The 16397-nt window shown below is 28.9% G+C and overlaps 3 protein-coding genes across 3 annotated transcripts; 1 reads left to right on the forward strand and 2 right to left on the reverse strand.

Annotated features, from left to right (window-relative positions):
* Positions 1-453: 453 nt before the first annotated feature.
* Positions 454-2896, reverse strand: Pcd (pterin-4a-carbinolamine dehydratase). Its single transcript, XM_015520126.2, has 4 exons — positions 2659-2896; positions 2451-2571; positions 850-972; positions 454-781 (listed from the first exon to the last, which is right to left on the reverse strand). Exons 2-4 carry the CDS (start codon positions 2532-2534, stop codon positions 593-595), a joined length of 396 nt encoding a protein of 131 aa, XP_015375612.1. The 5' UTR covers positions 2535-2571; positions 2659-2896; the 3' UTR covers positions 454-592.
* An 845-nt stretch (positions 2897-3741) lies between these two features.
* On the forward strand, positions 3742-14972 carry LOC107170099 (cleavage stimulation factor subunit 2-like). The gene is made up of 9 exons (XM_089217592.1): positions 3742-4117; positions 4173-4251; positions 4310-4479; positions 4545-4693; positions 4754-4861; positions 12472-12562; positions 13825-13969; positions 14035-14266; positions 14327-14972. Exons 1-9 carry the CDS (start codon positions 4072-4074, stop codon positions 14450-14452), a joined length of 1146 nt encoding a protein of 381 aa, XP_089073718.1. The 5' UTR covers positions 3742-4071; the 3' UTR covers positions 14453-14972.
* Positions 5324-6652, reverse strand: LOC149060765 (uncharacterized). Its single transcript, XM_089217594.1, has one exon. The coding sequence runs from the start codon at positions 6509-6511 to the stop codon at positions 5945-5947; it is 567 nt and encodes a 188-aa protein (XP_089073720.1). The 5' UTR covers positions 6512-6652; the 3' UTR covers positions 5324-5944.
* Positions 14973-16397: the final 1425 nt, after the last annotated feature.

Consider the following 16397-nt stretch of genomic DNA (forward strand, 5'->3'; position numbering starts at 1 on the left):
ACACATTAGCATAAATCTTTGAATAATCAGCATATATTTAATAATCACAAAATTTAAAAAATTGCCTTTGTCTATTAAAAAAATGGCAAACAAAATTGGGGATAAATGGATATCCTGTAGGACCTCTGAAGACACTCAGATGTGTCAAATTGCAGTTTGGATAATGGAGGGTTAGGAGAGATTCAAATAAAAACGTTTACTTCTGTACTGATGTTTTAAAAATTTGTTATTATAAATTAATGAACCTAATATATGTTGATTATACTAATAACTACGCAAAGACAACAGCAAATTCCTCCTAAAAAATAAATAATTTTCAGGTCAGTAAAATAATTTTCTGTTAAATACAGTAAGTACAAGCAAATACTTTGATGTAGGACAAATTTGATTGTCCAATTATGTTATAAGTACTTATCTAATTCACATGTGGTTATGTTAAAGAACAAAAACAAATTATTCTACAATCATCCATATTTTAATGTAAAACTTTCAATTATTATTTACCAAATAACAATGGTAATGAATAATTACACATTTTGTATTTTTTTTTTACACATAATTTATATTTATTACATATAAATTACATAACAAATTATGAAGATGATTTAATTTTCTTTTCTGTTTTATCCAAAAATGTCGCAAGATTAACATCATTTGAAGACAAACCACCCACATCATGTGTGGATAATGTAACTTGCACTTTGTTGTACACATTAAACCATTCAGGGTGATGATCCATTTTTTCACTTTTCAATGCTACTTGAGTCATGAACCCAAAAGCCTAATTATTAAAATATTGATAAAAGACAGAATTAATAAAGTTATTAAATGAATATACAATGTACATACTTCAATAAAGTTAGAGAATAAAAATTCCTTGTATATAGCATCTCTGTCTTTCACTAATGACCATTGATTGGAGAATAATGGTTGGAGTAACTCTTCTCTCTGTTCCTTGGTTAATAGAATCGGCTGAAATAATTCACAAACATTAGAGCACGTCATTCTTGAAGCGTTAAAATTTTAAAATATGAGAAATTAAATTCTTAAAAAATAAAACGTTCTATCCAAATTTTTGATTTTGATGAATGTATTTATTAGTTTTACAATGTATGTTATTATTATTATTATTATTGTAACCTTTTGGAGCAGTCAAAATAATTAAATTTTTAACTATGAAGGTGGTTTTTGGTAGCAAATTAATTGTAGTTAAAGAACTTCAGTAGGTAAAATGTAAAAATTGCCAAATACTTTTCAAAATAATTTGGAAAAACAAATAATTTTGCTCTGTTATCAACTAAATGCAAAATCCATTCTGAATGGAAACAGTATGTCAGCCAATATTGTGAAGGATATATTATAATTAAACATTTATATTGCATTAACAATATCAATAATTTGTTAGTTTGAACTAATTTTTGATAACAGCAAATACACATAGTATAATGTATAATTATTATTATATTATTTCATTAAATCAGTTACAATACAATCAGTTACTAACTTATAAATCAGTACCAAAGTCAGTAATTAAAAGTGAATATAGGTTATATTATAGATGTAAATCAAATGAAAAAATTTAGTCAAATGATTGACAAAGCTGTCCAATTATTTTTTGGTCTTGAGCGGAGCAATGAGTGTTGATTTAAAATATGTTTTTTTTTCGCCTATTTAAGATGTAACAATTATTAATAGAAATAATACTTCAAATTTCGACTCAGTATCTTTTCTGGCGGGAAAGGGGTTAGTTTGATGGGATTTTTAATAAAAATAGTAAATGTTTATTTAAATAAATTAAGATGAGATTTGTAATTTAATATTATTAATAATATACACTTGCATTATTAATTATTATTTAATTTTTCTTAAGCTTGCACCTAATCAATGCCTATAATTAATATAATTTTAATTTGGTAAAAAAACTGCAGTTTATATAAAAAATATGTGTTTATAATACTATATTTTTTAGAAATGACGTACCCACCTACACACTTAGGTACAGTTGATATTATAAATATAGTATATAAAACCAAAAGTGCATTTTACAATAGTGGTAATATACATTTGGTTTGTAAAATTTTTTCCCAGCATGTTTTAAAAAACCATTTAAAAAAAAAATCACCTAGATATTTAAAGTGATTTACTGCCACCAATTTATTATGGCCATAAGTTGAGGTTTTGAGAACAATATGGTCAATGTGATCTGTCGAACCCTTAAATGATTTTTAAAAGTCATCAATGTTTATTTTTCCTGTAAAGGAATTATTTATGTTTATAACATTAACATAATATGAAAGACTGTGACAAAGTAGAAAACTTATATGTGGTTTATTGATTTCAAGCCACACCCAAGTATATCTGTACTCAGAGATCTGAGTCTTCTATTGATACATATTACAATAAATAGTTTACATTACACACCGGAAACAATATCGTCTTTAATAACTCACCATTTTCCTTGTGCGTTTTGTAGAATATTTAGCGAAACAAAGGAGTACAGGCCTCAAAGTATTGTTGAAGAACACTGCCGTCATTTAATATGCTTCGGTCGTAAAGAGAAAGTAGATTTTCCTATCACATTATTATAATTAATGTTACACTAGACACTAGTATTTAAATATCTGCCAAATTAGAAAGGCGAATGGTCTGGGTTATCACCTATTAATGACAAGTCGTTTTATTGTCGATTGTTTTATAATTGTGGATATTATCGACAAACAACTAGGATCAAAATATTTGCAACGTACACAGTTATACCGTCAAAGACTGAAACACTTTAATAATATTTATTAAGTCATTACTCATAAGTTGTTTCAGTTATTACTTATTATAAACCACAGTCTCAATAAGGTCTCCATTTTCTTCGCTTATCATTCGACACTTGCACGTAATGATAAAATATGCTTAGATCATGTATGATCTAAGGATAAATGATAATGGAATCATCTTGTATCACCTCATTAATCATTCATATGTCATCACTCGACACTCAGCAGCAGGCTGCAGCCTGCAGTCGGTTTGTAGCCTGCAGCTGTTGCCTCGAATTAAATTTTTGTATAATATAATATTAATACTACTTTGATATTTATTTATCCATGATTATTAGCGATTTTATGATATTTTATTGAATTGCCTGTGGCGGCATATATATATACACCTATATGTTTATCTAAATTCACAGAACCCTGTATTCATGTACATAGTACATCACCTCATTAATAGATAATTACCCAATAATTACGACCATTAAAATATTTAATATAACACTATGTACAAAATTCAATATGATTACATTTGGGTCGAGACTATAATATTAATTGATCATTGTCATTGCCATCACCATCGTCTTCATACTGGTTATTTACAACAGTTATAGTATAATTGGATTGTAATAATAAACGAAATATTTACTCGGGTAAACGACAAGTCTGCCTTGTCTGAAATAATCGTCACAGAGAAAAGCGTAATATTTATTAGCATTCCCATCGGTTAAAAACTTACACGATACCCAATCTAACTGGTTTAGGGCGTTTAGGCATATAGTAGGTAACAAATAATTATTCTACGGGTTTTGGGGAGCATGCTATTATTGCTATTATTTTATATTGGTATATAAATATTTTAAGTATAAATTTAGGAATTCTGCGAGATGCGACGCGGCAAGGTGTTTATTTAGTATTCAACCTGTATGGCTACCCTGTAGAATTGGAATCGTACTATCATAAATCTATGGTCCGTCATATTCGGTAGTTCCACTCTTCATATCAATAAAACAATTTGGAATTCTTTTTGATTATTATTTTTTTGCAACGGCCATGACTATTTTGTAGTTGGTCGTTTTAATGTATTCTTCATTTGTTATGTATTTGAAACGAGTTAAATTCTAGGTTTATTTGGAATTTACTATTATTGCAGTTTTTTCATAACGGTTATTTGTTAATTACCAATTTTTCGACTCTAAGGTATCACTTTATACGAGTGTTTATTTGAAAAATCGTCAATATTGTTTAACAGCAATTATTAAACTTTTATTTGTAATCTCAAATATTCCGTTATTTCTATATTAATAAAATGACTGAACAAAACATTTTAGACAAGTCTATGAGAAGTGTTTTTGGTATGTTTATCAAAAGTTTTTTAATGTACACACTAATAATTTGTCACCATTTTAGTTGGAAATATTCCGTATGAGGCAACTGAAGAAAAACTAAAAGATATATTTAATGAAGTAGGACCGGTTATCTCATTTAAGTGAGTAGAGTGATATAAATCAGTTTTCATTGTAATTTAAACAAATTGTTTTTTGCAGATTAGTGTATGACAGAGAAACTGGTAAACCTAAGGGTTATGGATTTTGTGAATATAAAGATCAAGAGACTGCACTTAGTGCTATGCGTAATCTCAATGGCTATGAAATCGGAGGTCGTACTCTACGTGTTGACAATGCCTGTACAGAAAAATCCAGACTAGAAATGCAATGTAAATTTAAATAATTATCTAATCTGTACAAAATATAATTTATTCTAAAAACACATCTATTATAGCACTAATGATGGGAATGCCTACTTCAGAAAGTCATTATGGAGATGCAGTTAATGCAGAAAAAGCACCAGAAATAATAAACAATGTAGTTTCCACTTTACCTCCAGAACAATTGTTTGAACTTATGAAACAAATGAAAGAATGCATTCAAGTAATATTTCTAATCAATTTATTAAATATTTAATTTATAAAAACTGACTTCAATGTTTAGAACAATCCTGTAGAAGCTAGAAATATGTTACTCCAGAATCCTCAACTTGGTTATGCATTATTGCAAGCACAAGTGATCATGAAAATTGTAGATCCAGAAATTGCTAAAGTAATTATAAATTGCATATGTACTAGTTTAAATTATTGTTATTGTCAATTTATATTTCATGAAACTTGATACAATAAATGAGAAATTAAATTTGATCAATAATTAATATTATTATTTGTTTTCTATAATTATAAATTATAAATTAACACGTTCAGTGCCACCACTGATCACGGATCAGCGCTAGTAGTAGCGTGCTGACGGCCGCCGCCGATCCTTGATCGTCACTAGCACTCGTATTTAGATATGTTTATAAATAATTCGGCCATAGAGATACTGCTTCAATATTTAACTTGGCCATTCAGAAAGTATTAATAAACAATGCGTTGCAGTTGGTTTTTTGATTCCCGTGTATTTTCGTTAAGTTTTATTGAAAAAAACTACAGTACTCTTGGAATCATAAAAAAGTATTTATTTTATAAAACAATAAATATTAATTAAAATATTTCATAATGTATTTCATATCAATCAAAATTTAAAAAAAAAAGTCGTTATAATACCTATGAAACTAAGTATTAGAATATACGATGATCCGTGATCGGCACACGTAATATGTTGTCAACAGTTACGCGGTGTGTGGCACTAGACTAGGAATATATGTACGGAGGTGAACGTATTAAATATCTAAACTTGATTAACTAACAATCATAATAAAATAACCATCAAATACACGATTGGATCATTGCAGGAAAAAATTTTTGTGATCCAAGGTGTCAAAAATGTCTGCCAGAGTGAATCACGTCTAGTCCACGGTTAATTGTGGTCTAGTCATAGATAATAAATGAATAATTTTATTATCTATGGGTCTAAATTTATAGATAAATATTTAAAAATATAATATAAAATGTAACAATATAATTAATATACGTAAAAAAAAACAAAAAATATCAAAACCAAGGGAAAAAACTTATATTCATCGTTGTTTCAAATTTTCAATCCTTAGCCATAAAAATTGAACATTTTATAATTTTTAAATACGTTTTAAAAATTTATCACAATACAATAATAAGAATAATAATTTAAAATAAGTTTCAAGTTTTAAAAAACTGTTAATACAAACATACAGTCTACCTACAGTTATAATAATTATAATTTCAAAAATTGCAGCTCAATCACAAAATTTTTTTCGTCTGTTTCGTATAGTAAAGCTTTCAAAGTTTTGAATACAATATTTTGTTTTTCATTCGAGTGAATCTTTCTTAAATTTTTTGCCCAGTTCCTTAGTACATGCCAAGTACACAATAGCTGTTTGCTTGCAGGTCCCATTACACCATTCCATGCGTTGTAAAATGCCGGTTCTTCATCAGACATAAAAATGTTTGCATTAATATTGCCAGTTATATTTTTGACACACCGAAAAAAGTGGCTGTATACGGTAGTATCAGATCGATTTGAAAAACAAAAGGCTACGGGATATCCATTTCCATATTCATCTACTACAACTACAGTATACATTTGGAAGTTATACCCATTTAGTCCATGTGTACCATCTAAACATACTTTGTCCTTTCCAAATTTTAATAATAACTCAGATTGAAATTGAGTCATTATTATAAGACAAAAATCATTCATAGTGAAGTATGGAACACAATTTTTATTAACTCCTTGTTGCTTATAATATAAAATTGGACTTGCATCACCTTTTTTCATCATTTCTTTTACCCAAATATCTACACTTTCACATCATTTTGGTGTATTTTCGTCGAGTATGAAATATTAAAGTCACGCTTGATATTGTAAATCTTTTTTTTCTAATAAATGAATTCTTTTAATACTATCCATCTCAACGTTTGATGATCGAACATCCTGCAAAATTCTGTTAACTGGAACACCCAAGGATAATTTTCCTGTAAAAAATATTGAAAAGTTATAGGTATTGAAATAATCTATTAATCATATATAATATATATAATAACAAACATAAATAACTTTATATTTGTTTAATGATTCATATAAGTTACCAGCAATCTTACTCCTATCTTCATCGAACAATCTTAATTTTCCTATATCCTTAGTATGGCATAAGTGTGTACTATAATATTGTACATTAATTTGTTTATTGTCTATGTGTACTTTCATGTTAGAAGGACAAACATGGCCATTTTTCACGAATACATCACTTTTTGTACATTTGTGTCCCTGTTTAATGATTGGTTATATTAATCACAACTTGGTTAAGTACATTTTATGTTGAATATCTTACTTTGTTTGAAGTTCTTGGTCCAAATGATCTGTGGCAAAAATAGTAAACATACTCTTTATTAGAATTTTTTTTTGTTGATGACAACTTGACATAGTGGCACTCTTCTTCATCTTCTATATTTTTTTTCCATTTGTTAAAATCTGTTAATTTGTATTTTATTAAACTATACTCTTTTAGTTATTAACTTACATTTCCATAACTGAAAAATTAAGTTTATGAAATATTATTATAAAAATACATACATGTCCACAATAACATCAAAAATAAAAACCAATATTTTCAGCCAAATCACAATGTTAATTTTTGACCTATAACATTTAAACAATATTAATACTGAACAAACATTTTATAAGGAACGATACTTCCCAGTAGTGGGTGTCAAACTTGGTAAATGAAGAATTGTATAATAATACACACATGTCCACAGTAATTTTCTCAGTAAATTGTAAATCTAGACTTAGATTAGTGTTTAAGAGTATAAACCATAACTGAGTCATAATATGGATGAAAAACCAATCACAGCCAAATCACAGGAAATGCTAACCAAATATAAATCACCTATAACATTTAAACAATATTAATACTGAACAAACATTTTATGAGGAACGATACTTCCCAGTAGTGACTAAACAATTTTGTAATAATAATACATACACGAACACAGAAACACCAAAAGTAAAAACAAATACTTTAAGTTAAGTCACTGAGTACATAAAAAATAATAAGTTAGTAATAATAATTGTTAACAGATATTTAATGTAATTATAAATTTATATACCTTCTATAGAATTAAAATTTAACATTGTTGGCTCAATATTAATATTATGAGATTTTAAATGTACAATTAATCCTTTTATAGATGGAAATGATTTTGTACAATTTGTGTATGAATTAACATATTACTATGGTGACTATATAAATGAGTCTTTGTGTGTTTTATTATATTGGACTTCAAATCAAATGATGCATTGCAGTCGTTACAATAATATACATTTTAAATTTTCGGAGTATCTTTATGTTTTGTTCTTAAATGCTTATTTAAACCAGACACTGATATATATTTAGTATCACAAATTTGGCAATTAAACATGGTTCTGAATTAGGTGTAATTATATTTAATAATAATTATTGAATAAAATAATATAGAATATTATAATAAATAATCAAAATTCAAAAATTTAAAACACATAATCACAACATTGTTATATATTATCATGAATGGTTTATCAACGATAACTGATAAGATGATAGGGATTAGACTAGACGTGATTCACTCTAGCGGACATTTTTGACACCATGGATCTCAAAAAATTTTTTCCTGCGATGATCCAATCGTTCAAATACAATACTATTAAATTATTATTATTATTATTTTTTTTTTTAACTGTATGGATCTTTATTTAAACGACCAAAAGTCTTTATAAATATAATACATTGTGGGTGAATACAGTATAACAATAGTAATACATAAGTAGTATTATACAATAATAATAATTACTTATATATACATATATATATATATATATTATACAAGAACATGTTTGGGGTTGTACCTCCAATGAGATAGCCCCTTTTCTTAGCCTAAGTTAATTAAACTAAGTCGTATGGCTTCAGGCGTTTGAGGCACCTAATGTCTTGCGAGTTGTGAAGAAGTTGTTTAGCAGTTGCATTTGGGTGCAACTCAAGTTTTTTCACATGTTTTTTGGCAAACTTTTTAATTTCGTCCACTATGGATGGGATGGTATATTCAAGTCTCGATGGATGATTTCATTCCTGTCAAACCGGTATGCTGCGACAATGGTACGAAGGGAAATATTCTGACAGCGTTGAATGACTTCGATGTTGGATTTTCTGGCACAGTCCCACAGTTGTATGCCATAAGTCCAGATCGGTTTGATAATAGCTACATATAGAAGCCGTTTGTTTGCCAGGTCTAGTGTGGAATGTCTACCAACTAGCCAGTATAGCTTGCGCATTCTTTCTTTTATTTGCAATTTTTTCTGTCGGACATGATGTTTCCAATTAAGGCGAGAATCAAGGTGCATACCCAAATATTTGGCTGAATCTTTTTGTGGGATTGTCATGTGATCCAGCGACACTTGGAGATTTTCGGTTTTACGTAGAGTATAATTCACATATCACTATTTATCTTGATTTTCCATCGCTTTGTCCAGTTAGATATACGATCGATTGAGGTTTGTACGTTTTCAGTCGCAGTCTCGTGATCAATACTTGTTGCTAAAATTGCAGTATCGTCAGCAAACATAGAGGTCATTGAGTCACTATTGGTTGGGATGTCAGCTGTATATAGCAGATAAAGAGTAGGTCCTAGTACACTACCTTGGGGTACTCCGGCAGATATGTTTTTCCAGATTGTTATTGTTTCTTCGTGCATAACTCGAAACTGTCTTTTAGTCAGATAAGATTCTATAAGTGCGCACCAGGTATGTGGTAGTTGTTCTCGTAGTTTTATTGGTAGTCCTTTATGCCAAACCTTATCAAAGGCTTGGGCTACGTCTAGAAATACTCCGCAGCAATATTTGTTTTCTTCCAACGCCTTGCTTATTACGTTTGTGACACGATGAACTTGATCAATAGTAGAATGTTTGTTCCGAAACCCATACTGATGATCTGGTATGAGGTGCCTTTCTTCTATAAGCGGTTTTAAACGTTTAAGAAGAAGCTTTTCAAAGAGTTTCGACATACTTGGGAGAAGCGATTTCGGTCTGTATGAGGTAGCTCGTTCTGGTGGCTTACCGGATTTCAGTAGCATGATCACTTGTGCCTTTTTCCATTGCTTAGGAAAACTTTCTAGTCGTAGGATTGCGTTGTATATATGTGTTAAAAGGATTATCGCTTTCTTCGGTAGCTCTTTAAGTATTCGCGGGCTGATCTCGTCGAAACCAGGTGCCTTTTTTGGGTTGATGTTGTTATCAATTTCATAGGCAACTTCTAGAGGAGTAAAAAACCGTATTTTTTCTCTTGTTCCATTGAGCGGTTGACATTGTATCATATCAAGTTCAGAAGCGATATTATTTGGTTGAAATACACTCTCAAGATGTTGAGCGTATACTTCGGCTTTATCTTTCTCACTGCGTGCCCAAGTACCGTCTGCCTTACGGATAGGTGGAACATGTTCACGAAGTCTTTTAATGCGTCTTGTAGCTTTCCACAGAGAGTAATCTGTATCGTCCGTTGCGGATAAGCCACTCAGATAAGATTTGAATGTTTTGTTTTTCATTTCGTTGATTTTCTCACGTACAATTTTACTAATACGATTCCATTTGTTTTTATCCGCTGGATGTCGCGTTCTATGCCAGGTTCTTCTCGCCTTACGCTTTGGTTGAACAAGTTCTCTTATTTCAATTGGTTAAGTGGTCTCCCGATTAATTCCTTCGTGAATTATGGGTGTGGCCACTCTCGCTGCCTCAGCAACGTCATTAGTTAATTTTTGCACTACCGTATCAATGTCTGATGATGTTTTTAGTTTAACTGAAAGAGTGATGGTTTCTTCGAGAGCACTCCTAAAGAGATCCCAATCAGTCCTTTTGTTTGTAAGAAAGATTTTTCTTTCTTTCGTTATGACATTTGAGCTTAGTGAAAGTAACACGGGAATATGATCAGAAGATAGTTCTATTAGTCCTTCAGCTTCAACATAGTTAGAGGAAATATTTTTAACTACGAAAAAGTCTAATAAATCAGGGATTTTATTCAGACCAGTTGGCCAGTAAGTTGGTTTACTCGTAGAAATTACTTCAGCGTTGATAGTATTGACTGCTTTAAATAGAGCACGTCCTTTCTGAGTGATAAGTCTTGATCCCCAGTAGGTGTGTTTTGCGTTGTAGTCTCCACCGACAATGAATCTGTGTCCTAGCTTTTGAAAAAAATCAATAAACTTAATTTTGTCTGCGCCTCCCCGTGGTGGGCAATAAATAGCCGTAACTGTGAGGTCATTGTTGACATCATTGATGCTTACGGTTGTGGCTTGTAAGTATAGTTCTGAGTGTTTCACAATCTCAAAATGTTTAATAGATTCTTTTATGATTATCGCCGTAGCTCCTCGAGCTATACCATTAGGATGGAGAGTGGTATAGATATTATAATTTCTAATTTTTAAGACAGTCCAGGCTGTAAAATGTATTTCTGATATAAGAGCAATATCAATGTTTCCATTGTGCAAGAAATCATCAAGTTCTTGTTTGCGTTGTACTATCCCGTTGGCGTTCCATGCTATGATTCGCAGTGTGCGATTCATTTATTTTTATTTTTATTTTTGTTGTTAGACTTAGATTGATTACTTTCTAATCTATCTAGTCTAGATGTGACGCTTTCTAACAATTTTGTTATATTATTTAAAGCAGATAATACATCTATTAACGTTGGGTCGTTTACATTAGTCTGTTGTTGGTGTTTAGACGTTTGGGGCGTTAAATTAATACTGGGAGAGCTAGTCATCTTTGCATAAGATATAGCTGTTGTGACAGTTTTCGCTGTTTTTCGTTGAATGCGTTGTACTGCAGAAACCTTTTTTGGGTGTGCTTTTTCTTCTGCTTGTTTGTAGGCAGAACAACCCTTCCAGTTTACGGTATGTGCTTCACCGCAATTGGCACATTTAGCTTTAGATTTTTTCGGCTTATTGCAGTCTTCTGTTTTATGCTCTTCGCCGCATTTTACACACATGGATTTTTTGTGGCGGTAATTTTGTGTATGTCCAAAAGACTGACAGTTTTTACACTGTGGTACATCTTTTTTCTTTCTTGGTGGTTCTATTTTAATTTTATGATAACATAGACTATCTAACTTGTAAATATCTTTGTTATTATCTTGTGGAACCAAGTCCACAAAAAATAGAGGTTATCTTATTCGTTTCTTTTCGCTGTTTTTGTCATTTGGGTTTAGCTTTTTTATGATTTGAATATTTGAAACATCACATGCAGAAAGACCTTTGTCAGTTAGTTCTCTTTTAATTTCACATATTTCAGTTTCTGGGTGCAATCCGCGTATTACAAAACGGAATTTTTTTTCGGCTTTTAATTGATATCTATGAAACTCAATGTTGTTTTTTTCAAGAACTTTTAATGTTCGTTTAAACTGATGTTCATCCTCTGTCAGGATTTTTATGTCACTGTTAGCGAAAGTTTTCAGTTGCTGTTCAAGCCCTGGGGCTTCTTCACGAGTTAAATTGGTAACTAAGTTTTGTATGTCATTTACACCACATGCTGTTATTGGTGGTGGTTTATATGTTTTAGGCACTGTTTTTATGATATTATTATCTATTTCGTTGATTCGGAAATTATTATTGATAACATACATTTATTTCAATATTATGTGTAATATTAAATGATAAAATATGTATAGTCAAATTATAATTCTAAAAAAATATGTAAGTTATATTATAATTATTTTATAGACTATGTTGCATCCTGCGCATAAAGTTCCACCATCACCACCCAGTTCAAATATCGGAAGACTTCAGCCTGTTCATCAAACTCCTAATAATGGTATGCATATGAATGATGAAAACTTAAATTGGTATTTGTTTAGTATGTGACCTACTGTATTGGGTATTTGTATAGTATTTTTTAGTGAAGTTAGAAATCATAAAAGTATTTTATTTGATTATTATAAATGATTTAGTAATCTATATATATATATATATATATATATAATGACTTATCTTAGGTGATTCAAACATGCAATTTGGGCAGTAGTTTTGTTTTGTGATGTAGACACTCTTTATAAAAGAATTTTTCAAAATTCAACTATTTCAGGGATTAAAATGGTTATATAATATAAATAAAACAATTTCCCATTTATTCGATTTAATATCTGGAACTACTAAATCGATTTAAATATTTTTTTTACAATCATAAAGCTATACTATCCAATGAATCTATAGGCTATATTTTATCTTGATAAGTGGGATTTTTTTTTATATTGCAAATTTGAGATTTTTTGATGAAATGATAAAGTGTATAATAATAATAAACATAAATATATTTTTGTTTATTATAAGATTGCTACTGGTTATACAATTTAGTATGAAAGAATACAAAATTAGCAATTTGTTATTAGGTACCAATTTTAAAAATTGTTTTGCCTTTACAAAGCTAAAAATTCTATAAAATATTATGATTCAATAAACTTCTAGTCCTGTATTTTAAATGATAGTGTTAGAAATCTTAAATGGAGATTAAAATAGGGTAAATCTATGGGAATTCGTTACGGGAAGTTTTGATCATGACTAGCCGGTAGCCGGGTATAAACGACAAATTAAACAATAATTTTGAATCATATAGATTTGGTATTCTTAACAGGTAACAAAGTGCACAGAGATCAGCGAGTGCAAATATAAAATAATAAATGATTACATTTAATAATTTTATGTTTAATCAAATAAAATATCAGCAAAAAATAAAAAAATACATGAATATTGAGTACACAACCCCTATTACAGAAATATGTTAACATTATTCAAAAAATGTCATGCAACTATTTTATTAAAAAAAAAAAAATATATTTAGCATTACACTTTTTGTACCATTCAAATAAAATTAAAAAATATAACTTACTTGTGAAGAGTTCTGTACCCTTACATAATATATACAATACATATAATAATACATAATAAAACAATCTATCTTAGTAGGTTGGTTACATATACTATACGAATACCATTAAATCATATGATTTCACTTTGTTCTTAATCTGGTAAAATTAAATAATTACATAAATAATTTTAGAATTACTTGAACTTTTTTAGATAATATAGATTGGCAACATAACAATATACTGTATCATGGGCAAAGCACAAGCCAAGATTTAAGACAGCCACCACCAAATCAAATGCCGTTCCACCCACCACCGCCTCCATTATTGTCCAATACTGAACCTCCTCAGTCATTTATGTAAATAATATTAAAACTATATATTCTAGTAACTAATTATTCTTAACAATGTTATGTTATTTAAGGGCTTCTAGAGATTATCCTCGGACATCACCTATGGATTCAGATAATCGATCATTTGGAGATATGTTTAGAGATCCTAGAGCTAATAATAATTTTATGACAATGCCACCACCAATGATTGTACATCAACAAGTAGGACCAGACCAAAAAGTTTCTCCAAGAACTGTCCAGTTCTCTCAACCTCAAGCTCAACAAGCATCTAATCAAATAGTTAAAACATCTGATTCAGAAAAGGTATTTTAATTGATCCAAATATAATATAAGCCAAATAAAATTGATTTTTTTTCTTTTTAGGCTGCTTTGATAATGCAAGTATTAAAGTTAACTGATGCACAGATTGCAATGTTGCCTCATGAACAGCGTGAAAGTATACTTCAACTGAAAGAAAAAATTTCCAATTCTTCTAAAAAGAAAGATTAATTCTCATTTATTTATTTATTTTGTTTTTGTATAAACTGTTTTCATTTACACTAATACTATTTAAATTTATGGTGATAATGTTATATTTATATATTCAGATAGTTAATTAAATTAATCCATTTTAATTTTAATAAATTTTGAATTTATAGTGTGTACAAATGTTAATGTTGTATACAAATATGCAAATTCAGACATTCAGTTATTCAGTTATTTCAAGCTCAAAGAAATTTCGTTGGTGTCTGTTCAGGATTATTTGTGTTATGCCAGGATATGTTAATTTGTTTCATTTGCCATTATCCATGAGTAAAACCTAAAATTTAATTTTCCAATAGATTAATTAATGTATTTCAATTTTGAAATTAAATATGTTATCTAAGATCTATGTACTATCTGACAATAATTTATGTACCCTTCTAAAAATCTTATTTACTGAATACTTATTGTAATTAATTAGATATTTTATATTTTTAATTTTTGTAGTTGTTATTTGAAACTTAAATAAAAATATGTTGTCTAGTGATTGAAATGTTACATTTCATGAATGATATTCATAAATTGTTGTAGTTTTTATAGTACTTGACAAATTAAAACACTCCTGTTTTTATATAATTTGCCTGTCTTAAATATTAGTAATTTATAATGTGAGTGACACGATTAAATTTTTTTTACTTGGTTTTTATTGGCTCTGCAATCTGTATATAATGACTGAATTAATATTTTATTTTGGAAAATTTACGAAACAAGTAAAATGATACTCTAGAAACCTTTGTACAATTTTTTATTTAATAATCTAGTCTATTGTATAATTCCCAATTTATGACACTGTTATTTATTAAGTTTTTTCATAATATTAAATTTGTTGATGACAAAAAATAAAAATGATTTTTAATTCTTAAAATGACTGATTGATATGTATGTTATAACTTATAATATTCTATTGTTTTTAATATTAATTATTATAATAGATGTTATATTATGTAAAATTTAAGGCTATAATTTATTAATTAGCCTAATAATAAGTCTAGTTAGTTTACATCTATAAATTTAGGCTAAACATTTATAAAATTGTAGTTAAAGCTACTGTGTGAAAAAGTAAGTAATAAAAATTACTTATTTCTGTAAAAAATTGTGTAGTTTTTAATTTTTAATTTTTATTCTATTCTTTTTTTGTCAAGAGTTTAACAGTTAGAGTTATATGAAATTAGTGGGAGGGTAGATTTCATCCTTTTTGGGGGGATGGATGTACTCACAAGATTTTGGTGTTAAAACTTTTAGTATGTTCATTGAGCAGGTACACTTTAATCCCTAAACAATAAGTGCTTTGGGGGAAAATGTTTTCCAATCTTTATCAGTACCATTAGATCTAATTTAAATACAACTTTTTATCATGCTGAATTTGAGGACCCCCATTTTTACACTATTACATGATCTCAAATTGATTTGTTCTTATTTATTTATTTATATTTAATCGGCATAAAATTATAGATTTGCAGTTCTTAATATGTTTGTTATAATGAAAGTAAAATATAAATATCATAATATTAAGCTAACATTTCATTTCAATAGTTATATGTTCAATGTACTTGGAATTACCAACTATAGTGTCTTATTTAATTTTCAACATCAAAATCTTCTCCTATTCCTATTCCTCCGTTTGGTAGATTCATATTAATCTGTCACTATTACACATTTACACTGTATATGGGATTGACAACGTTTTATAAAATATTTGTTACTACCATGGTGGAAACTGGGAGTATATTATATTTTATATATGTATAATACTTAGTGTGGACCAACAATATCAATATTTTCCATTACTGAGGCCCAATCATCAGTCAGATACCGACATTGAATTTCAACTGAATGAACATTTTCAGTTGCAGTTGTACGACTCAACGAAGTATATATATTTGTAAGACTGAGACAATTGTTATTTGATAAA

This window comes from Diuraphis noxia, unplaced genomic scaffold (assembly GCF_037042655.1).
Source record: "Diuraphis noxia isolate RWA-SAM2 unplaced genomic scaffold, SU_Dnox_SAM2 contig0001, whole genome shotgun sequence".
NCBI lineage: Eukaryota > Metazoa > Arthropoda > Insecta > Hemiptera > Aphididae > Diuraphis > Diuraphis noxia.